The sequence below is a fragment of the Megascapheus bottae genome, chromosome 5, assembly GCF_031878675.1.
Source record: "Megascapheus bottae isolate mThoBot1 chromosome 5, mThoBot2.hap1, whole genome shotgun sequence".
Lineage (NCBI taxonomy): Eukaryota > Metazoa > Chordata > Mammalia > Rodentia > Geomyidae > Megascapheus > Megascapheus bottae.
Genome location: NC_143513.1, coordinates 31,012,262 through 31,032,725, shown reverse-complemented (window position 1 = coordinate 31,032,725; position 20,464 = coordinate 31,012,262). Strand labels below are relative to the sequence as shown.

The 20,464-nt window shown below is 35.7% G+C and overlaps 1 protein-coding gene across 1 annotated transcript in view; it reads left to right on the top strand.

Annotated features, from left to right (window-relative positions):
* Positions 1–20,464, top strand: part of Adam22 (ADAM metallopeptidase domain 22) — a 178,577-nt gene that overhangs the window by 19,373 nt on the left and 138,740 nt on the right. Inside the window, exon 2 of the mRNA XM_090332220.1 lies at positions 9,239–9,315. Within this exon, the coding sequence (XP_090188346.1) occupies positions 9,239–9,315 (77 nt within the window). The remainder of the gene's footprint in view (positions 1–9,238; positions 9,316–20,464) is intronic.

The window sequence follows — 20,464 nt, the reverse complement described above, 5'->3', positions numbered from 1 at the left end:
AAAATGACTCCTTGCTGAAATAATACAGTGGGATGGATTGGGGATATGGCTCAAATATCTATCTAGCAAGTGCAAGTTCAAGCCTCAGTGCCACTAAGAACAAATGTAAAAAACTGAATGAAACACAAAAAAGTCCTACAGAAATTCTAATGTTTTACTCTTCTCCCATTAGTTCTTTTTATTTTTAAAGTATATTGTGAGTCTAATGTGTGATGGACAATATACCAAAACAATGTGTAGAGATGTTTTAGGAAACATCATTTTTTTTGTCATGAATAATGAAGGGATGAGGCAGGAGCTATGTATGGCTTATTGTGAGATATTTTCACATCAGTGCTCTATTGCTTTTAAGATGAAGAGACCATTTCTTAGTTTGATTAGAATGATCATTGTTTTTGTTGTTGTTGTTGTTTTTTTTACAATTTTTAAATTTTACTTCTGTTGGTTATACAAGGGATTTACAGCTTTGTGCTACAGCTAGTGTATATACTATTCTGATCTAACTTGCTTCCTGAACCACTTTCTTGTCTTCCTCTCTCTTTAAAACAACTCCCACAAGTCTTATTTTTCTATTTTCACTTGCACATATAAAGTGTTTAGAGCATATTCACTTTTTTTCACCCTCTCTATTTGCCTGCCCTCTGTTTCACTTCTGTCATTCATATTTAACTGATTTTAGTGTATATTGATAGTACAAGAGGATTTTACCATCGATACTAAGTTTTCTTTATTTATCTAAATTACAGTCATTAAGAAAATAAACAACAAATGCTGGTGAGAGCTGGGGGATGAGAAAACTATACACAGTTGGTGAGAATGGAAAATTTGCAGCTACCATGGAAGTCAATAATAATTTTCTCAAAAAAAGAAAAACAGAAGTACAATATGATCGTATTCTACCAATTTTGGTATACACCAAAAGGCATTGTAAACACTGTGTAATAGAGATATCTCCATTCCAACATTCAGTGTGACATCATTCACAATAGACAAATTATGGAAACAGTCTAAATGCCCATCAATAGAATGATCATTGTTTTATCCGTAGTCAAACCTTAGAACCCATTGATGATTCTGAAATATATCATGGCTAAGATATACTCCAAACCAAATGAATCAGAATCTTAGAATTGGGGGCCAAAACATTAGTGTCTTAAAAAAAATCCTTCTAAGTAAGTTCAGCATGCAACTAAGATCAAGAACCACTGGTTTGGAAGATCTTTACCATCTGTAGTTCCAGTCTAATCTTCTGTAATGGATGTCTCACTTTGTTTATGTCAGTACTCTAGCATTTCTTTTAATTTTCTGCTTCTGCTGAGATATTCCTTATTTTTGTGCCTCTGTTGGTGGTTTGTGGGTCCACCAACCCATCCCTCTCTAATGTTACAGACGAAGGGCTGCTATTATAGCTTGTATAAATATCTATTAAGGGATTTATATGTATTTTGTTGAAATAATTTGTTTGTTTAGTAGTTTTCCTTTCTTTCTTTCTTTTTTTTGCCCTTTCCAATTCTGGATCTTAAACTAAGGACCTCTGAGCTTTTTTGTTTTTGGTTTTGTTTTGTTTTGTCTTTAATTCAACACTAGTGTTCTACTACTTGAGCCACAGTTTACTTCTGGCTTTTTTTCTGGTTAACTGGGGATAGAACAATATCAAGGATTTTCCTGCCTGGGCTTGCTTTGCATCACAGTAATCAAATCTCAGTTTCCTGAGTAGCTAAGGTTAGAGGTATGAGCTACAGATACTTGCCTTACTAGCCGTTTCCCTTTTTGACTTTGAATGTTCTGTACAGCCACCATGTCTAATACCTCTTTATATCTCCAGAGTTTGGTGTGATCAGAACTCCATAAAGACTGGATAGCTTGTAACTATTTGCTATAATATATTTACAAAGTGCATAATATTATCTTTGCTTTTTCAGAGACATCAAACAACATGCCCCATTTTATTCCACTTTTAAACGGAGGATTCAGAGTTCAAATCCAGTTAGATCTTTAAAATTTATTCTTTAAAGACCACTTTTGTTTTGTTTCATTTTCCTTTAAATGACCTGCTTCCCATGCACTATTCTGGCTTTTGTGATAACCACACAGATGGTTGGATTTAAAGAACAGTTTGGAACATTAGGGATATAGGTCAGTGGTAGAGTACACAGGAAGCCCTGGATTCAAGCACTTGGCTGTTTGGCCAAGAAAATATGTTAATTAGTTGTGATATTTGACATGAACATAATGGGATAAGATTGAATTGGCCAGATAGAAAAGATGGATGGATTTAACATAGTCATAATCATATATGGAATCAAAATCATTAATGTTCTTCTATATGTTATGCTAATATATGTATTAGGAAGACCCGTTGGATAAAATCCATTCTTAACAAATGTTATTATAATACAGTTCTTCACAAGATTAGTCGTGGATCATACACAGATAACTCTTTGCAGAAAAACAATCATATGGTTATGATCATAACACAATCTATAATGAGAAATGGTAATTTTAGCTGATCTGAATTCTTTTTAAAGCTCTTTTGCTAAAAGTTCACTTAAGGCAATTCTATAATCATAGTCATAAGGATTTTATTTCCTGATTCAGGAAATCAAATCATGCATATAAGTAATATTTGCTATAGATACTTTTAAGTTAACTGAAGGTGACTTCTAGGAATATTTGTATTCTTTTCCTTTTTTCTTCCTCATTCTGGGGCTTGAAATCAGGCCCTGGGCACTGTCCCTGAGCTTCTTTGTGCTCAAGGCAGGAGCTCTAGTACTTGAGCACTTAAGCTACATTGTCACCTCCAACTTTTTGAGTAGGTTATTGGAGATAGGAGTCTCATGGACACTTTTTTGCTCCAGCTGGCTTCAAACCACAATTCTCAGATCTCAGCCACCTGAGTGGCTAGGATTATAGACATGAGCCACCTTTACCACCATTTGTATTCTTTTAAACATTACTTTGAAACAACCAAATGACAAACAAACTGCCAGATGTATTTAGAAACAGAGTAGCTAAAGGTTCAGTTATGTAAACATTTTCTTTAATCATGTGAATTACTTTTACAGTTTTCATGTTATGTAATATCATTTGATTAGTACTATTTTCACTTTAGGTTGGACTTAAATTATGAACTCAAACTACCATTTCTCCTTGGGTCATATTTCTGATTAGACTATGAATGCTTTGGTCTTACTTTTTTTTTTTGCAAAAAGGAAAACAAGGTTATCAATAAAGCAATCTTAAAAAGTTCAGCTGTATTTTCTTTCTGGAGTAGGTAGTTGGCGCTGGCTCACTGGCTGTGGGAGATGTGAGGGCAAAGGGACCAGTTTCCAAGAAGCTAGATCTAAGAGATACATGAAGTTACATTAGCTTCACATTTAAATTTCAGCTATTGCCATGAATAATAAACAAGTCTCAATCTGGGGACTGTATCAGATTCTTTTGGTTCTAAGAGTCTGATTCATTTTTGAAATTAGAAATTGAAATTAGCTTTATGTAATTCTATTAATTTATTAAGAGCTTTTACCATCTGGATAGCTATTTTATTTTATTTTACCTTTTTTTTCTTTTTTGCAGTTTTTCCTTTTGAGTCTTTTGTTTCACAGCTTTTATAAATGTGAGCTATACTCTCTTCCACAGCTTTATCATTTTTTTCTTAAAAAATTTTGACTATAATTTCAGTTTGTAAGGTTGTAATTGAATTGGTCTTATAACAGGTTTCCTGTATGTGGGAGGTGGTAACATTGACTTTTCTGATGAAAATAGAGTTCTAAAGATTGATTCTCAGTTTTTTCCTCATAATTTCTTTTAAAAATTCAATTTAGAGCATTCTTATGATTCTAAAAATGTTCCTTTTATTAATAAGCACCTTGAGCCACAGAAAGAGAGTGAGGAGTGGAATTAGGATGGCAAGATGCCTTCACTGAAATCCACTCTGTGATCTTGGAGATGATGTTTATTCACACCTCACAAATTGTGTTGAGGATATACGTTAGTGGTGAAGTGTTTGAGTAGCATGTGCAGGATCCTGAATTACATTCCTACCACCCCCAAAGGAAAAGTAAACCCTCCTTGGCATACAAATTATTACTGTATAATTTAAAGTTCATGTTTATGAAATTATAACTGAATTCTTTTTGTTTCTTTTTTTTCTTTTTCTAATTCTTTTTTTTTTTTCCATTTCAACTCTCTTTTCCCTTCAAAAGGTGAAGGTTAACTTCCCAAGAACCACCCTGGCTTCCACTAAAAGCATTGTGTAATAAGCTGATTTCATTATAATTCTACTTAAGTTGTTATTTCCCCAAGATAATCAAAAGAAGCACCATGTTTCCTCTCTTTGAACTATTTAAAAACTGACTGCATGGAGTTAGTGCTTAATGTTAGAAGTCAGGACAGTCTACAAAGAAGCCTTGTTTATGTTTATTTTAGCAACTCCAACTGCAGGACTGATTGGTGCTAGGGTTTGTGATTAAGTTTGAGCTTGTCCTTCAAATGTTAATGTGTGGTGGAGTTGAAGTTATAGAACCTAGAAGAAGTAGGCCTTCTTGAAAGATAATAGTTCATGTCCTCAAATTCTCTCATCAGGCTTTCACCAGAAATTTGAGTCATATAAACCGTGTGTTTGTGTGTGCTGGTCTGGTCCCGGTACTTGAACTCAGGATGCTTGGACACTGTCTCTGAGTTTTTTGCTCACAGCTAGGTCTCTGCCACTTGAAGCAAAGCTCTACTTCCAGCATTTTTGATGCTCAATTGAAGATAAGAGTCTGAGATTTAGGGGCCGGGAGTTTGGCCTAGTGGTTAAAGTGCTTGCCTAGCATGCATGAAGACCCAGGTTCGATTCCTCGGTACCACATACATAGAAAAAAGCTGGAAGTGGTGCTGAGGCTCAAGTGGTAGAGCTCTAGCTTTGAGAAAGTCCAAGGACAGTGCTCAGGCCCTGAGCTCAAACCCAAGACTGGCAAAAAAAAAAAAAAAAAAAAAAAAAAAAAAAAAAAAAGAGTCAGATTTTTCTGACTTGGCTGCCTTTGAACTGTGATCCTCAGATTTCAGCATCCTGAATAGCTAGGGCTATAGCTGGTGCTCAGTTCCTGTTTTTGTTATAAATTACCAAATGTGTGGTAGAAACACAAAAGGGACTTATACAGATGGGAAGTCCTTAGTTTAGAGTTTGATCCATGCATCCTCCTGTCAATCCTACTATTGTATGGTCCCTTCGATTTCACTAGTCTATGAAGGGCAGTACCATTGGCTTGTATTCCTGCTTGTTTACTCTAATACATTACTAAGTGCTTAGAATCTTAAAATAAGAAAAAATACTATCTTCCAGGACCAGAAGTCAGAAGCAGGATGAGGAAAGAGCTGGCTGAACTGTGATCCTTTGGACAACTCTAGGGACATTTGTTCCATGCTTTTCTCTGCTTTCTAGAGGCTGTTATCTCTATTTTCATCTCACATCTCCTCTGACTGGGGTAGTCTTGCTTTCCTCTTCAAAAGACCCAGGCCTTTTGATTAGGACAACTCACAGGACCAGGAAAAATTTGCCATTTAAAAGTTCTTGTTCATATCTGTATAGTAATTATGTAAGGTGACATGTTCATAGATTCTGGGGGTCAGTGTATGGGTATCTTGTAGAAACATGGTTTTGCCAAACACAGACCTTTTCTAGAAATTAATATTAATATTAATGCTGACCTCCTTGAAGAGGTCTTCTAAGATCATCTAGATCCCCATTATTGATTATTCTTTTTTAAATATATTTTTATTTTAATTAATAGAAGAGTTACATTATATTCCTCAGATAGAAGGTACATTACTTAACATTGTTACCCCTTCTCATGTTTTTGACTCCTTTTCCCTCCTACCATTTCCCCTCATCTTGTTTTCCCCCCTTCCCTATCCTATTTCAAATAAACAAAAATATATGCACTATATCAGATGATAACAAGGAAAGATATTGTAACAATATGAGATAACCAAGGGACAACAAAAGAGATGAGAAATAACATAGTACATTATGAACAACAATCACATATTATATAGCTCTTGTTTCTATATCCTGGAGGTCCTTTCATTTAGCATCATTCCATATGGCCTTATGTATCTAGGTTTTGCCCTATTGTAAACCTGTGCTAGGAGAGCCCAAGGTTAATACTAATTATGACAAATGAGGGAAACCACTGAGCCTATGTTCCTTTGAGTCTGGCTTACTTCACTTAATATGATTTTTCCAAGTCTTTCCATTTCCTTACAAATGGGGCAATGTCGTTCTTTCTGATGGCAGCATAGAATGCCATTGTGTATAAATACCAAATCTTGTTGATGTACTCATCAACTGAGGGGCATCTGGGTTGGTTCCATATCTTGGCTATGGTAAATAGTAGTACTTCAATGAACATCATTGTGGTAGTGGATTTAGTATGTCCTTGTTTCTGGATGATTGGGTAGGTACTTGTTTATTCTTGAAAGCATACCCTGTTTTTATCACTTGTTTTCTAAGTTAAAAATAATTTAATTCACTTTCTTCCTCCCTGTATTAGTTCTGCTAGATCAGAAACAGTCTTTGCCACCACTAATAACCTCTTATTTTCCAGAATTTGGTATACTATTAAAAGTTTGTTGAATTAGCCAAATGGTATACAGTTGAAGGAAGCCTTGCCTTACATTAAAATTATATTAAATTTTCTTATTCCTATCATTATTAATAATGCAAACTTTTTTGTTTTACTACAAGCTGTTAACATATTTCCTTTTTAATTTAAGCATATGGGTCAATCTTTGACTGTAAATGTAAAGCATAGCTCTGGGAAGTAGAAACTATAACACTTAGACTAAATTCATTTGTGTTAAGATGATTGAAACTGGAGAACTTTATGTTAAGTGAAATAGCCTGAAAGAGTCAGACAAATATTCTGTATTTCTCATATGTGGAAGCTACAAAAACATAATGTTAAAGTAGAGAAGAACAGAATAATAAATTACTGGGGGCTTGGGAGGTAAAAAGGAGCTGGATAGGAAAAGATTGTATATTGGTGTCAAAATACAGTTATATAGGAGAGGTAAGTACAGCTTATAACAACCTGTGATAGATTTTATGAATCTAGAAGACAGGAATTCAAAGGCTCTAAAGCATTATAAAATGGTAAGAAAATGGATTGGCTATCTTGATTTGATCTGCATATATTATATGAATGTCTTGAAATATTGCCTTTGACCCCATAAATATGTATTTTAATCACAATAATTGAAAAATAAAAAATAATTCAAATTAGTATAAATAGTAAACACCCTGCCAAAAAAGAATGTTAGTATTACCTTGATCCAAATTGTAATTATAATCCAAGGTAAACACCATATGGTCTCAGCCCCAGTTATCACAGATCTACAAAGCTATTATTTCTAAGTCAGAAAAGACAGATAAAAGCTGTAGTAGTCTTACAAGTGCTTAGGAAGAATAGAGAAGGGAGAGGTTCATTTTAATTGAGACATCAATTCTGGTAAGTAGGGCTTTTCCAAAGCAAAGTCTAGCAATTCAGGAAGCCCAAAGAGCTTTTAGGCAGAAAGAACATTATCTATTGACACGGCACTAAGAGCAAGCCTGATGGAAAAACTGCATTTCAGTAAGGAGGTAATTTGTAGCTCTTTCATGGTTCATCTGTGCTAAAGCAACCCTTAAATGAACTGGTCAGGAAATACTGACTGAGAATATCTGATGCTGATCCGTACTAAATCCCTATTCTATAGTAAGAAGAGGCTGGAAAAGCACAGGACGACTTCATGGAAGAGAACTGTATTTGTATCCCCTGAAAATTCATCTATTGAAGCTAGGACTCCTGTTGTAATTGTATTTGGACATAAGATCTCAAAAGATGTGATTAAGATTAAATGAGGCCATTAGAATGGGGTTCTTATTCCAACAGGATTGATGTCTTTATAGGAGTGAGCAGTAACCAGGGGCAAGGCTATATGAGGACATGATGAGAAGACCACTATTTGCAGGCCAATATATTCACACACTTGGAGTGTGTGTGTGTGTGTGTGTGTGTGTGTGTGTGTGTGTGTGTGTGTGTGTGTCCTAGTCCTGGGGCTTGAATTCAGTGTCAGGGCTCTGTCCCTGAGCATTTTTTGCTCAGGGTTAACACTCTACCTACCACTTGAGTCACAGTTCCAGTTCTGGCTTTTTGATAGTTAATTGGAAACAAGAGCCTCATGCACTTTGAAGTGTGATCCTTAGATCTAAGCCTCCCGAGTAGCTAGAATTACAAGAAATGAATCACTGGCGCCATTCAAGACTTTAATAGAACAATCCTTTCTTGCCTGGAAGCTTTATTATTGTAAATGAAACTCTTCACCTAATGCCATACTTTACAGCATGTGAAATCCCAGAAATAGTTGAGGTGCCTTTTGTGCTCTAGATTATGTCCTTTCCTGGGATATTTTGGTTTACAGGGATCAGCAGCATGAATGTAATGTTTGTTTTAGAAATTTAATATTAAAGAAACGTATAGAAATTCCAGCAGTTCACAGTCCTACTGTTAGTATTGTGAGAGTGAAATGGAACACACACGTATGCCTGCTTTTCAGTCAGTTTATATGATCAGTCAATATACCAAAAATAATATTATTGTTAACATAGTATCTTTTTTTGAGTCCCTTGGGTTTTCTCTGGGAGTTTATGTGATGGCACAGGAAACAGCAATTACTTTTATCCAAGAAAAAAGATTTTGATAGCATTCATATGGCTTTACAGAGGTTCAAATTTTCACTTAGAAATATGGAGACACATCTGTGATGTTAGGTTTGGTGAATTCAAACTGAAATGTTGTGTGTATTTGAGGTATGATGGAAAATATTTTTCAGAAGATTTTTCATAAATCGTGTCTGCCATATTATTTCACTTAAGCATATTTTCAATTTTGAATACACAAACCTTACTTTGTATATTCGATATCAGATAAAATTAATGAAGTAAAATATTGGAAATGCAGTGTTTTGCCACTTGAGATGAAGCAACAAAGAAGGACGCTTGTCCTCTTTGTGTAATTAACATCAGATTGGTGAATGCTCATCTTCTTTAAAAAGTACAGATTCTGCTTTAATTTGCTTTCTGTTATTCTCAGTATCAAGTGAGCGATCCCGTTTGTGCTACTGTAAACCTTTTAGAATGATCCTAAGAAATATTAGTCATCTGATTGCCATGGCTGAACAGTGAATAATAGCCTTTTCATTTTTGATGTTGCAGTTGACTCATGTTGATCGGGCAAGTTTCCAGGTTGATGCCTTTGGCACCTCATTCATCCTCGATGTCCTGCTAAACCAGTGAGTATTTGCTGAGCTACCTTACTCTGTCACACTGAATTCGACTGCTTGTCCTCCCATAAAGATTTTACTTACTACCATTTACTTTATCTCTTTATACATACTACATTTGAAACTACAACATCTACTGACTATAGGAAGATGTCTGATGAACACAAAATATAAAGACACATCTGAAATTGCACAGCTCTAACAAATTTAAGACTAAAATGGAAGGCATGAGAGTTATTCTGACTTTTCTTGTGAATTACTAACTATGAAAATAATACTTTGTGCTTTGTTTATGCTGTTATATGTTTTAAAATGAGTGTATGAAGAAGTTTTGCTTAAAAATTTTTTTTAAAACTTTTAAGCTAAACCAGGCCTGGTGGTTCACACCTGTAATCCTAGCTACTCAGGAGGCTGAGATCTGAGGATCATGGTTCAAAGCCAGCCCAGGCACAAAAGGACCTGAGATGGGAAGTGGGGCTTGGCTCAAGGGTAGAATGGTGGCCTTGAGCTGAAGAGCTCTGGAGACAGCATGCAGGCCTACTTCAAGTCCCTTGACCCACAAAAAAAAAAAAAAAAAAAAAAAGAAGTTTTGCTGCGGTATGTCACTCCCCTTTATTCCTATTCCTCATCTTGTCTTTTTTTTTTCTGGTCGTGGGGCTTGAACTCTGGGCCTGAGTCTTGTCCTTGAGCTCTTCAGCTCAAGACTACTGCCCTACCTCTGGAGTCACAGCACCACTTCCAATTTTCTCGTGGTTAATTGGAGATGCGAATCTCATGGACTTTTAACTATGGTCTTCAGATCTCAGGCTCCTGAGATTTCTCCTTTTGTTCAACTGATTTCAATGGGTTTCTTTATGCCATCCTTACACAAATAATATATTTTGATATTTTTCACACATCATTATTCTCTTTTCCCTTACTCCTTCTGTTGTCCCCTCAAATAGTCCTATGATTATAATCATGTTGTGACACACACATATGATACATGTATGGTATCTATATATGTATATGTATACATGCATATGATGTATATATACATAGAGACCATATATATGTATATATATACACATATGTGACCTTTGCCTTTCTCAACCTGATTTATTTTGCTTTACATGATGGTCTCCAGTTCCCTCTATTTCCTTGCAAGTGGCATATCCCATTCTTCTTTAGGGCTAAATTATACTCCATTATATTATATTTTCTTTATCCATTCATCAGTTGAAAGACATCTAAACTAATTCCATAACTTGACGATTGTGAAAAGTACTATTACATGTATGTGCATGTAATTATTGTGCTCTGGCTTATATTACTTTGGCTCTATGCCCAAGAGTGTTGTTGGATAATTTGTAGTCCAATTTTTAATTTATTTTTGGTTGATTGTGGGTCTTGAAGTCAGGGCCTGAGAGCTGTCCTTGAGTGAAAGACTCAAGGCTAGTGTTCCACCACTGGGAGCCCCAGTTCCACTTTCAGTTTTTTGGTGGTTATTTGGAGGTAAGAGTCTCTGGACTTTCCTGCCTGGGCTGCTTTAAATCATGATCCCCAGATCTAAGTCTCCTAACCAGCTAGCATTACAGACATGAGCTACCAGCACTCAGCACTAATTTTTAATTTTTGTGACACCTTAAACTATTTTCCATAGTAGTTGCACAAACAATACATTAGAGATCTTTTCCCTGACATCTCCACATCCTTCCCAGGCTTTTTTTTTCTTTTTTTAGCTTGACCATGTTTATTCTGACTGATATAATGAAATCTTAGTGTTTAGATTTACATTTCCTTTATAGTTATGGATGGTGAAAATTTTTATTTTACATATTTACTGGTACTTTTGTACTTCTTTGAGAATTGTCTGTTCTTTTGCCCATTTATTACTCATGTTGTTCTCCTGGAGTTTGTTTTTTTTTTTTTTTGAGACCTTTATATATTCTGATTTTTTCCTTGTGAGATGAATGGCAAGCACAGAATGTCTCCTATTTTACAAGCTGCCTCTTCTTTGTAATGATTGTTTCATTTTTCTGCGCAGAAAATTGTAAACCCTGGCTCTTATTTGCTGAGCTATTAGAATTCTACTCAGGAAGTTATTGTTTATGTCTGTAATTTTCCTATGAACTTTTTTTTGTAGTATTTTCAAAAGTTTCGGGTCTTACATTAAGTAAAGACTGATTTTAGTGCAGAGTAAGATGGATTTTGTTTCAGTTTTCTGTAAAAGATATCCAGTTTTCCCAATATTTATTGAAGAGTTTTCTTTTCTCAATTTTGCTTTTGATATCTATGTTGAAAACTGGCTGACTTTATGTGGGGACTTATTTCTGTGTCTTCTCTCTTTCATTAGTCTACATGTCTGTTTTGTGCGAAAAACATGCTGCTTTTGAAACTCTGTACTATCATTGAAATTGCAATTAAGTATTATTCATTTTTGTCCAGGATTGTTTTGTTGTTTTGAGGTCTTTCTACTTTCAAATGAACTTTAGGAATAATTTTCTCCTATGTCTGTGGAGAACATCATTAGAAAAATTTGAGTGAGATTGCATTGAACATAGAGATTGTTTTTTGGCAGCATAGTCTTTTTTCACAGTATTCATTTTTCTGGTCTATGAATGTGAGTGGTCTTTGCATATTTTAGTGTCTTCTTTGATTTTTTTTCATGGTTTTCATTGCCACAGTTTCACATTCCAACATAAATTATTCTTATGTTTTTGGTTTTGGTTTTGATATGGAGAATGGAATTGTTTTCACAATATCTTTTTATGTCTCTCTGTTTTGTGTGTGTGTGTGTGTGTGTGTGTGTGTGTGTGTGTGTGTGTGTGTGTGTGTTTATCAGTATTGGGATTTGAACTCTGGCCTGGGTGCTGTCCCTGAGCTCTTCAGCTCAAGGCCACCAGCCTACTTTTGAGCCACAGTGCCATTTCCAATATCTCCCTATTATTAAAACATAGAAATATTATTAATTTTTCTATGTTGACTTTTATATCCTGCAACTTTAGTGAAAATGTCTGAGACTTCACAGCTTTTTGGTGGAGTTTTAAGGGTCTTTCAGGCTTAGGATTGTATAATCTGTAAATATGAATAATTTTACTTCTTTTTGTTCTACTTGAATTCATCTAATTTCTTTCTCTTGCTTTATTGTTCTGGCTAGGAGTTCCAGAATTATATTGAACAAGACTGTCTCTCTGAGCCAAGATATATCTATAGATCAATATATTTATCTCCTTGATTTATGTGTGTCTATATAAGTGTGTACATATATGTATGTATATATATATGTGTGTGTGTGTGTTTGTATGTGTGTGTATTATTCTCTTTTCCAGTCATTTTTTATTGTCAGGATAATGTATAGAGGGATTACAGTTACATTCATCAGGTAGTAGGTGCATTGCTTCTCACACATTGATACCCTCCTCTCATGTTTTTGTCCCCATTTCCCTCCCCCAGCCCCCTGCCAGTCATCTTGTTTTCCCCCCTTATATGCATATTATTCTTGATCTACTCATCCAATATAGGGCATATGGGCTATTTCCACTACTTGCCTATAGTGAATAGTGCAACAGTGAACATGGGAGTTCAAATGTCTTTATCCTGACTTTATATAGGCTGAGTCGTAATCATTTGGGTACAAGTGCAAGAGTGATGTTTTGGAATTCTTACAGTCTACAATCTTAGTATTTATTTTTTCTTTGTTATCACCTGAATTTACTATTTCCTCAGTTGTATCCTACATTCTTGATCATTTTTCATCTGACTGGGGCTGATACTGTCTACCATGTTAATTATTTGATTTACTGAATGTTTCATTTCCAACACTTCTGATTTTGTCTCTCTACAATTTCACTTTTCTTCATGAAGTTCTCATTCATGTCTGAGCCTTAAATTGATTATTTCATTTAATTGTTTAAAACCCACTTTGAAGTTCATTCATCATGTTTAAAGTAGGGGTTTTACCATTCTTTAGCTGATTTTTTCAGCCACATTAGTATCTTGGGTTCAGTTATTGAGGTACTAGGTTTTGGAGTGATAGAGCCTTGTTGGTCCCTATTGCTCGTATTACTACTTTGTTATTTCTGTGTGTGTTTGAGTGAATTTCTCTTGTACTTTCTCTCTGATGAGAAAAAAAAAAAAAACCAAAGTAGTGCATACCAAGATCAACAACGCAGATAGAAACCAGGTAGTTAAATACAGAAAGAAACCTCAACTACTTTCCCAGTAAGTCTGTGGAAGAACAGAACTTGCATTCTTTAGGGATGAACTGGAGTTTAACGATAGTGAAATGCATAAGTATTCAAAATAAATTTCTATAAGGAATGAGAATGAGGGAAGGAAGGAAAGAGGAAGATGCTAAGAGAGAAAGGTAGAGGAAACAGTATGAGAGAGAATATTGAGAAATAAAAATCGTTTTGAAAAAGAATGGAAAACAAAACAAATAAAAACAAACAAAATGAAAACTCAACATTGCTTGTTGAGAAGTACAGACACACAGGCTTGTCCCTGACCAAGTGTCCAAGACAGCCTCTTCTGTTCTTTGGCCCTCCAGGATCTGTTTGTGTCTTCCTCATGTATTTGGTTTTGACTTTGTCTTGCCAGAGAACAGGTAGCTATTTTTCTTATTCTATAAAACCACATTGCTGTGATATAAAATTTTCTATATTAGTTTTATGTCAAAGGTTTTTATTCCATGGTTTTTATTCCATTGTTCTGATGGTTTTATACAGGAAGATGAAAAATTGAATATATTCTTAATACTTTTTTCATATGAAGCAATTATACAACTATAGATGGATTTAGTATTTGTTTAAGTGGGGGAAAATTAAATATGTCTGTATTTAGTGAGTTTCAGTTTTAGAATGGATCTAATAGTACATATTTTTAGATTGGAATGGGAAGAAAAATATCATTACATAATATTCCTTCAGAATGTTCAGTAAACAAGATTATCTATAACCAGATTATACAAGAGGTCATTCACCCCTTGAGCTGTAATTTCTACAGGAGAATAAAAAGCATGGAAAGGTTAAAAACAAAAAGTACATCCAGTTCCTATTTTGTCCAAATAATGAAGAAAGGGTGGGAAACAGTTTTCCTTCATGGGGTCATAGTTATGAAATTTTACTCTTCAGGACAGACATATTAATAAAACTGAACATATGGCCTGGTTTGTTCAAATTCATCCTGGAGCTATATTGGACCTTTCTTAGGTCAGTAACTATTATTGTATGTTATTGTGAAACAGTCCTCAGAAAAAAAGACTTGATATTTAATCACACTATCTGAGCAATTAAGGCCAAGTCTTTTTCCTATAAATTTCTTTTTTTTTTTGCCAGTCCTGGGTTTAAGTTCAGGGCCTGAGCACTGTCCTTGGACTTTTCTCAAGGCTAGTGTTCTACCCTGAGCCACCTCCCCACTTCTGGCTTTTTCTATGTATATGGTACCGAGGAATCGAACCTGGGTCTTGGTGCATGCTAGGCAGCCACTCTACCACTAGGCCAAACTCCCAGCCTTTTCCTATAAATTTCTGTTTTTCTTCAAGAAGTACAAAATTAAACTTCCCAAAACAGTGCAAGAATATTGAAAAAAAAAATCCTGCAGTGAAACTCCTTAATTCTTTTGAACTAGGTAGCCTAGGTGACTTGACAGAAAAGCACACACACACACACACAAACACACCCCAAAGAAGAATACATATTTTACATGAACAAAGGCTCGTTGGATTTGATGTAAAGTATAAAAGATATTGAGGAAAGTATCTTCCTTTCCCTTCCCTTCCCTTCCCTTCCCTTCTCTTCCCTACCCTTCCCATCCCTTCCCTTCCCTTCCCTTCCCTCCCCTCCCCTCCCCTCCCCTCCCCTCCCCTCTTCCCTTCCTTCTTTCTTTCCTTTTCTTTTCTTTTTTTTTGTCAGACATGAGGTTTGAAGTGAGCATCTAAATGCTGTCCCTGAGCTCTTCAGCTCAAGACTACCATCCTACCTCTTGAGTCACAGCACCACTTCCAGTTTTCTAGTGATTAATTGGAGATAAGAGTCTCATGGATTTCAGTGCCCATGCTGGCTTTGAACCAAGATCCTCAGAACTCAGCCTCCTCAGTAGGTGTGAGCTGTCTTACCCGAGTTAAGAATTTGTCTTTTATAACCTGTTTTTGTTTTTCTTTGAAGAAAAGATTCTGTTGTATGATTCTCAATGATTGGATAATCCGTTTCCAATATCTTGAGTGTTTTACTCTCTTATTTCAACGTAGCAAAATGTGTTTTTTCTCTCTTATTGTTTTATCTTTTCAGCAATCTACCAATCCCTTCCCCCCTATACACTTAACTTTGGTGGTAGGGAAGGGAACTGATTTAGCAACTCAAAATAACTGATATCACCCAGTGGGGTGGCAGTGTCAAAGGGAGACCTCTTGAGGATGAGGGCTGGGGTGAGGGGATAGAAACAGGGTCAGAAAAAGAATACTCGAAAGTCCATTTATATAGGAAAGGTCAAACTTGTCATTTTAGTAGTCATCTCTTGTTTGCTTTCTATTGGATGCTTTAAGTTTGCAGGAAAAGGAGGAATCACAATGCAAAAGATAGGATGTGAGTTCAATTGAAATGAAAAGCTGCTATACTTTTATTCATAGTTGGTTGATGAAAGTGATTGAAATAAACGGTGAGAAAGGATTATTTTTAAATGATGGTGCCATGTGATAGTAATGAATAATATATTTCACTGTTATTAATTAATCTGTAAGTACATATCTCGTTGACCCATTAGTTTATTATATGGAATATTTGTCCATATGTACACATAAAATTATTTTGTAGAAGACAAATCTGTGTTGAGTAGTTTGAGATCATATCATCATTCATATATATAGATGTACACGAGGACCTATTTTTTGTGCATACATATGTACACCTATACATATAGACATGCATTTATACATACAGATATATGTGCACACACATGTAAACTTTTAAGTCTTTGTTGAGTCCTGAGTGCTCTTTTCAAACCCAAAGACTCAGGAGAAAGAGGAAATATGCACATTCTATTCTTAGGGGTTTGCAATGTATATAGGGTAACTTTGGAGTGACAATGTCAAAACAGTGTGCCTGGTGTATAAAGAAGGAACTATTGATAGTTATTGTCAGGGACATGTCATTTAAGAAGGCAGCGTTTGAATGTAAGGAGGCCCATGCAGAAATAAGTTCAGCATGTTTGAGAGGCAGAAAGATGGCTTAGGAGAATAGAACAATGCAAAAGAAGAAAATTATTAAATGAGGTTGAAAATGAAAAAAAAGCCAAAACATATATGGCCTTGTAGGTAATAGACTTTTGGATGATATTCTCAGCAGATGTTATTGATTTTCCTTTACTTTGTTGCATTATTTACTCCTTTCCTTACTGATTTGTGATCATGTATTCATTAGATTAGGTTTTGCTGTATTTTAATATTATATCAGTAATTAAAAATTGTTCATGAATTCAGAGAGTAAATTGTACCTTGCAATATGGGACAATTCATTGTTATATATCATGTGTTGCTAGCCTTCCTATTTGTGACTATAAACTACCATTACAGTTCCTGTTTGTGTTTAAATAATCATGGCATACACTCTTCTGGCATTCCTGCTTTAAAATATATTCTCCCCTGCTGGGCATAGTTACACAATATGCCTTAATTCTAGGAGTTGGAAAGTTGAGGTGGGAATCACTGGAGCCCAAAAGTTCTAGATGAGCCTGGGAAATCTAGAGAAGCTCTACTCTCTGTAAAATCAAAACATTCATCCTTAAGTAGTTCCTTTAATTATATGTGAAATTTTGTTTCTATTTTTGTGGAGGGTTAGTGTCACCACTTGGAGAGGGGATGTGTCCTCTTCTCAGAGCCAGGACAAGAATCGGCCAGCCTTTTCTTTCCTTGGTTCAACAGAACTTCATTATATCTCAGGGGAAAAGTAATGGGACATTCATTCTCAGAGAATGAGAGTGGACCTCTGTTCTCAAAGTTATATTCTGATTTTCCCAAGGCAGGGCTTATTAGGGTCATTCCACAACGTGTGGAGGTTCTACATCCCTGACCACCAATTCATTTCCTTATCTGGTTTTCCTTTGAACCTGAATTGGAGAATGGATCAGATCACTCACTTCTAGGCTAAGGCTCTGATTCCAAATTTTGTTATCTAACACTTTCATAAGATGTTTTCAGGAACAGCGTAAGCTGACAATGAACTTACAGGGGCATTGTTCTGTAATTAACACCTTAAGATAATTAAAACTGCTTTTCTCTGCTAGTTCAAGTTTTCCCAAGGGTTGGGAGAACTCTGAGGTTTACTAAATCTATTTTAGAATAATTTTACTGATTACATTTTTTTGTTTTTTTTGCCAATCCTGGGGCTTGAACTTAGTCCCCGAGCTGCTTTTGCTCAGACCTAGCATTCTACCACTTGAGCCAAATCACCACTTCTGCCTTGTTCTGTTTATGTGGTACTGAGGAATAGAAACCAGGGCTTCATGCATCCTAGGCAGGCACTCTACCACTAAGCCATATTCCCAGCCCAGTTTTACTGATTCCATTTTAAAGCATTTTTACATTAAAATTTTAAGACTTAGTCTGTCCAGGTAATCTATTAGTAACTGCTGAAATAAATTTGCTACTACAGTATATGAAATTTTTTACTAGCTGGGCATGGTGGCTCATACCTGTAATCCTAGCTACTCAGGGTGCTGAGATCTGAGGACTGTGGTTCAAAGCCAGCCAGGGCACTAAAGAATGTAAGACTCTTATCTCCAATTAACCACGAGAAAACAGAAAGTGGGGCTGTGACTCAAGGAGGAGGGTGGTAGCCTTGAGTTGAAGTACTCAGGGTCAGCGCCCAGGCCCAGAGTTAAAGCCCCATGACCTACCCCCCAAAAAACAATGTTTACTTACAGTCTCCAGTGAGATTGGTAGTAGTGCTTTTTGGCATCAAAGGTAAAAGTGATATATGTGGTAAATTTTTGCCTATAGAAAATTTACTAGAACATTACTTTGGGAGCATACAAATTATGTGTAATTAAATACATATATATATACTAGTTAGTAATATGATAAATGAGATCTTAATGAATCAACATTCTGCTTTATTCTAAATATCAGAAATATTTCTATTAACAAATAAAACCAAAAATACTATTATTATCAGAAGGTATATTTATATTTATTTATATATCTTGATAGATTTCAAATTAAAGTGTTTTATATATACAACATTTTAAATGTTTAGATGTCTGTCTATTTTGAATAGATTTGGGAACCTTTTCTTTTATTCATTTCAGATTTTATTTAATGCTGTTCAGTACATTGCTACAGCCAGGGAGGTACTGCACCACTGAAGCCATGCCCACTGCCCTTTTTGCTTTAGTTAGGTTTGGGATTGAGTCTTTCATTTTTGCTCAGGGTGGCCTGGACTAATATGTAATCCTGTGTCTGGCTTCTTTCAGCTGCCATGGTTTTGAAGTTCATTTATGATGTATCTAATGCATCAGTAGTTCATTCCTTTATATCATTAAGGTGATAGAGATATATCACCTTGGACCTGTACAATCACCTGGTTATAGGCATTTAAATATTTAAATCATGTTGACTATTGTATATAACGTTGCTTTGAATATTAGCACTCAAGTTTTTCTGTGGATCTAAGTTTTCATTTCTCTTGGAGTGGTACTTAGAAGTGGGTCATATGGTAGTTTTCTGCATAATTGCTTGAGAAGTGTTATTCAATATAGATATAAATTTTTAAAGTATAATATAATATTTTTGTTATGTGTATGCTATAATATCAAATGTAAATGGCTGCTAAAGCTTCAGGTTTTTGGTTTCTTTCTCTCTTTCTCTCTTTCTCTTTCTTTCTTTCTTTCTTTCTTTCTTTCTTTCTTTCTTTCTTTCTTTCTTTCTTTCTTTCTGTCTTATGTCATGGAGCTTGAACTCTGGGCCTGGGTGCTGTCCTTGAGCATTTCAGCTCAAGGTTACTGCCCTACCTATAGAGCCACACCCAACTTCCCATTTTCTAGTGGTTAATTGGAGATAAGAGTCTCACATTGTTTAGTGATCTGGCTGATTTTGAACCTCCTTCTTCAGCCCTCAGTCTCCTGAGTAGCTGGGGTTACAGGTGTGAACCACTGCACCCACACCTGGTGAAATTCGTGGTTTTTATGTGCATTGCAAACCTAGAAAGGTTTTTATACTCCTCAGGGTTATGAACTTACGTTGTATGACTCAAAATGAAACTCTTGTGTAAGATTTTCCCATTGACTGAGTATTCTTCAGATATTACATTTCTTCCCCTTCCCATTTTAGTAGCATTTACTAATTATACAAAGTGGGATGTTTCTATATATTTCTATACATGCCGTATAATATACTTGGATCATATTTACCACCATATGTCATAATCATCAACCTATTAACTTTTCTTTTGTTATATTTTTGCTAGTATCAGGGTTTGAACTCAGGACTTCACACTTGTGGCTTAGTTGGTCCTCTACCACTCAAACTACAATTCCAGCTCCCCATTCCCTTTCCTTATCTTCCCTTTCCTTAATATCCTTTTTCCTTTCTCGCCTTATTTTTTTCCTGATCCTGGGCCTTGAACTCAGGGACCTGGGCTCTGTCCATGAGTTTCTATGTGCCCAAGGCTAGTGCTGTATGACTTGAGCAACAGCACCACTTCTGCCATTTGCTGAGTAGTTTATTGGAGATAAGCGGTTTTTGTTCTTGTTGTGGGTCATGGGGCTTGAACTCTGGAAATGTGCACTATACCTGACCTCTTCAGCTCAAGGATAACACCCTAACCAATGGGCCTGGGTGTTGTCCCTTAGCTCAGCTCAAGGCTACCACCCTCAGCTCAAGGCTACCACCCTACACCTTCAACTACAGCTCCACTTCCCCTTTTCTAGTGATTATTGGAGATAAAAGTCTCAGGTTCTTGTTCCTCAGTATAATAAAGGCTGAGTATGACAAACCTATAGCTAGAATTATACTTAATTGCAAAAAGCTAAAGCCATTGCCTCTAAAATCAGGTATGAGAAAAGGATGATCACTCTCTCCACTCCTCTTTAATATAATATTAGAAGTCCTAACCACAGAAAATAAGGCAAGAAGCAAGCATAATGGGGATCCAAATAGGGAAAGAGGAAATGAAACGTTCCCTCT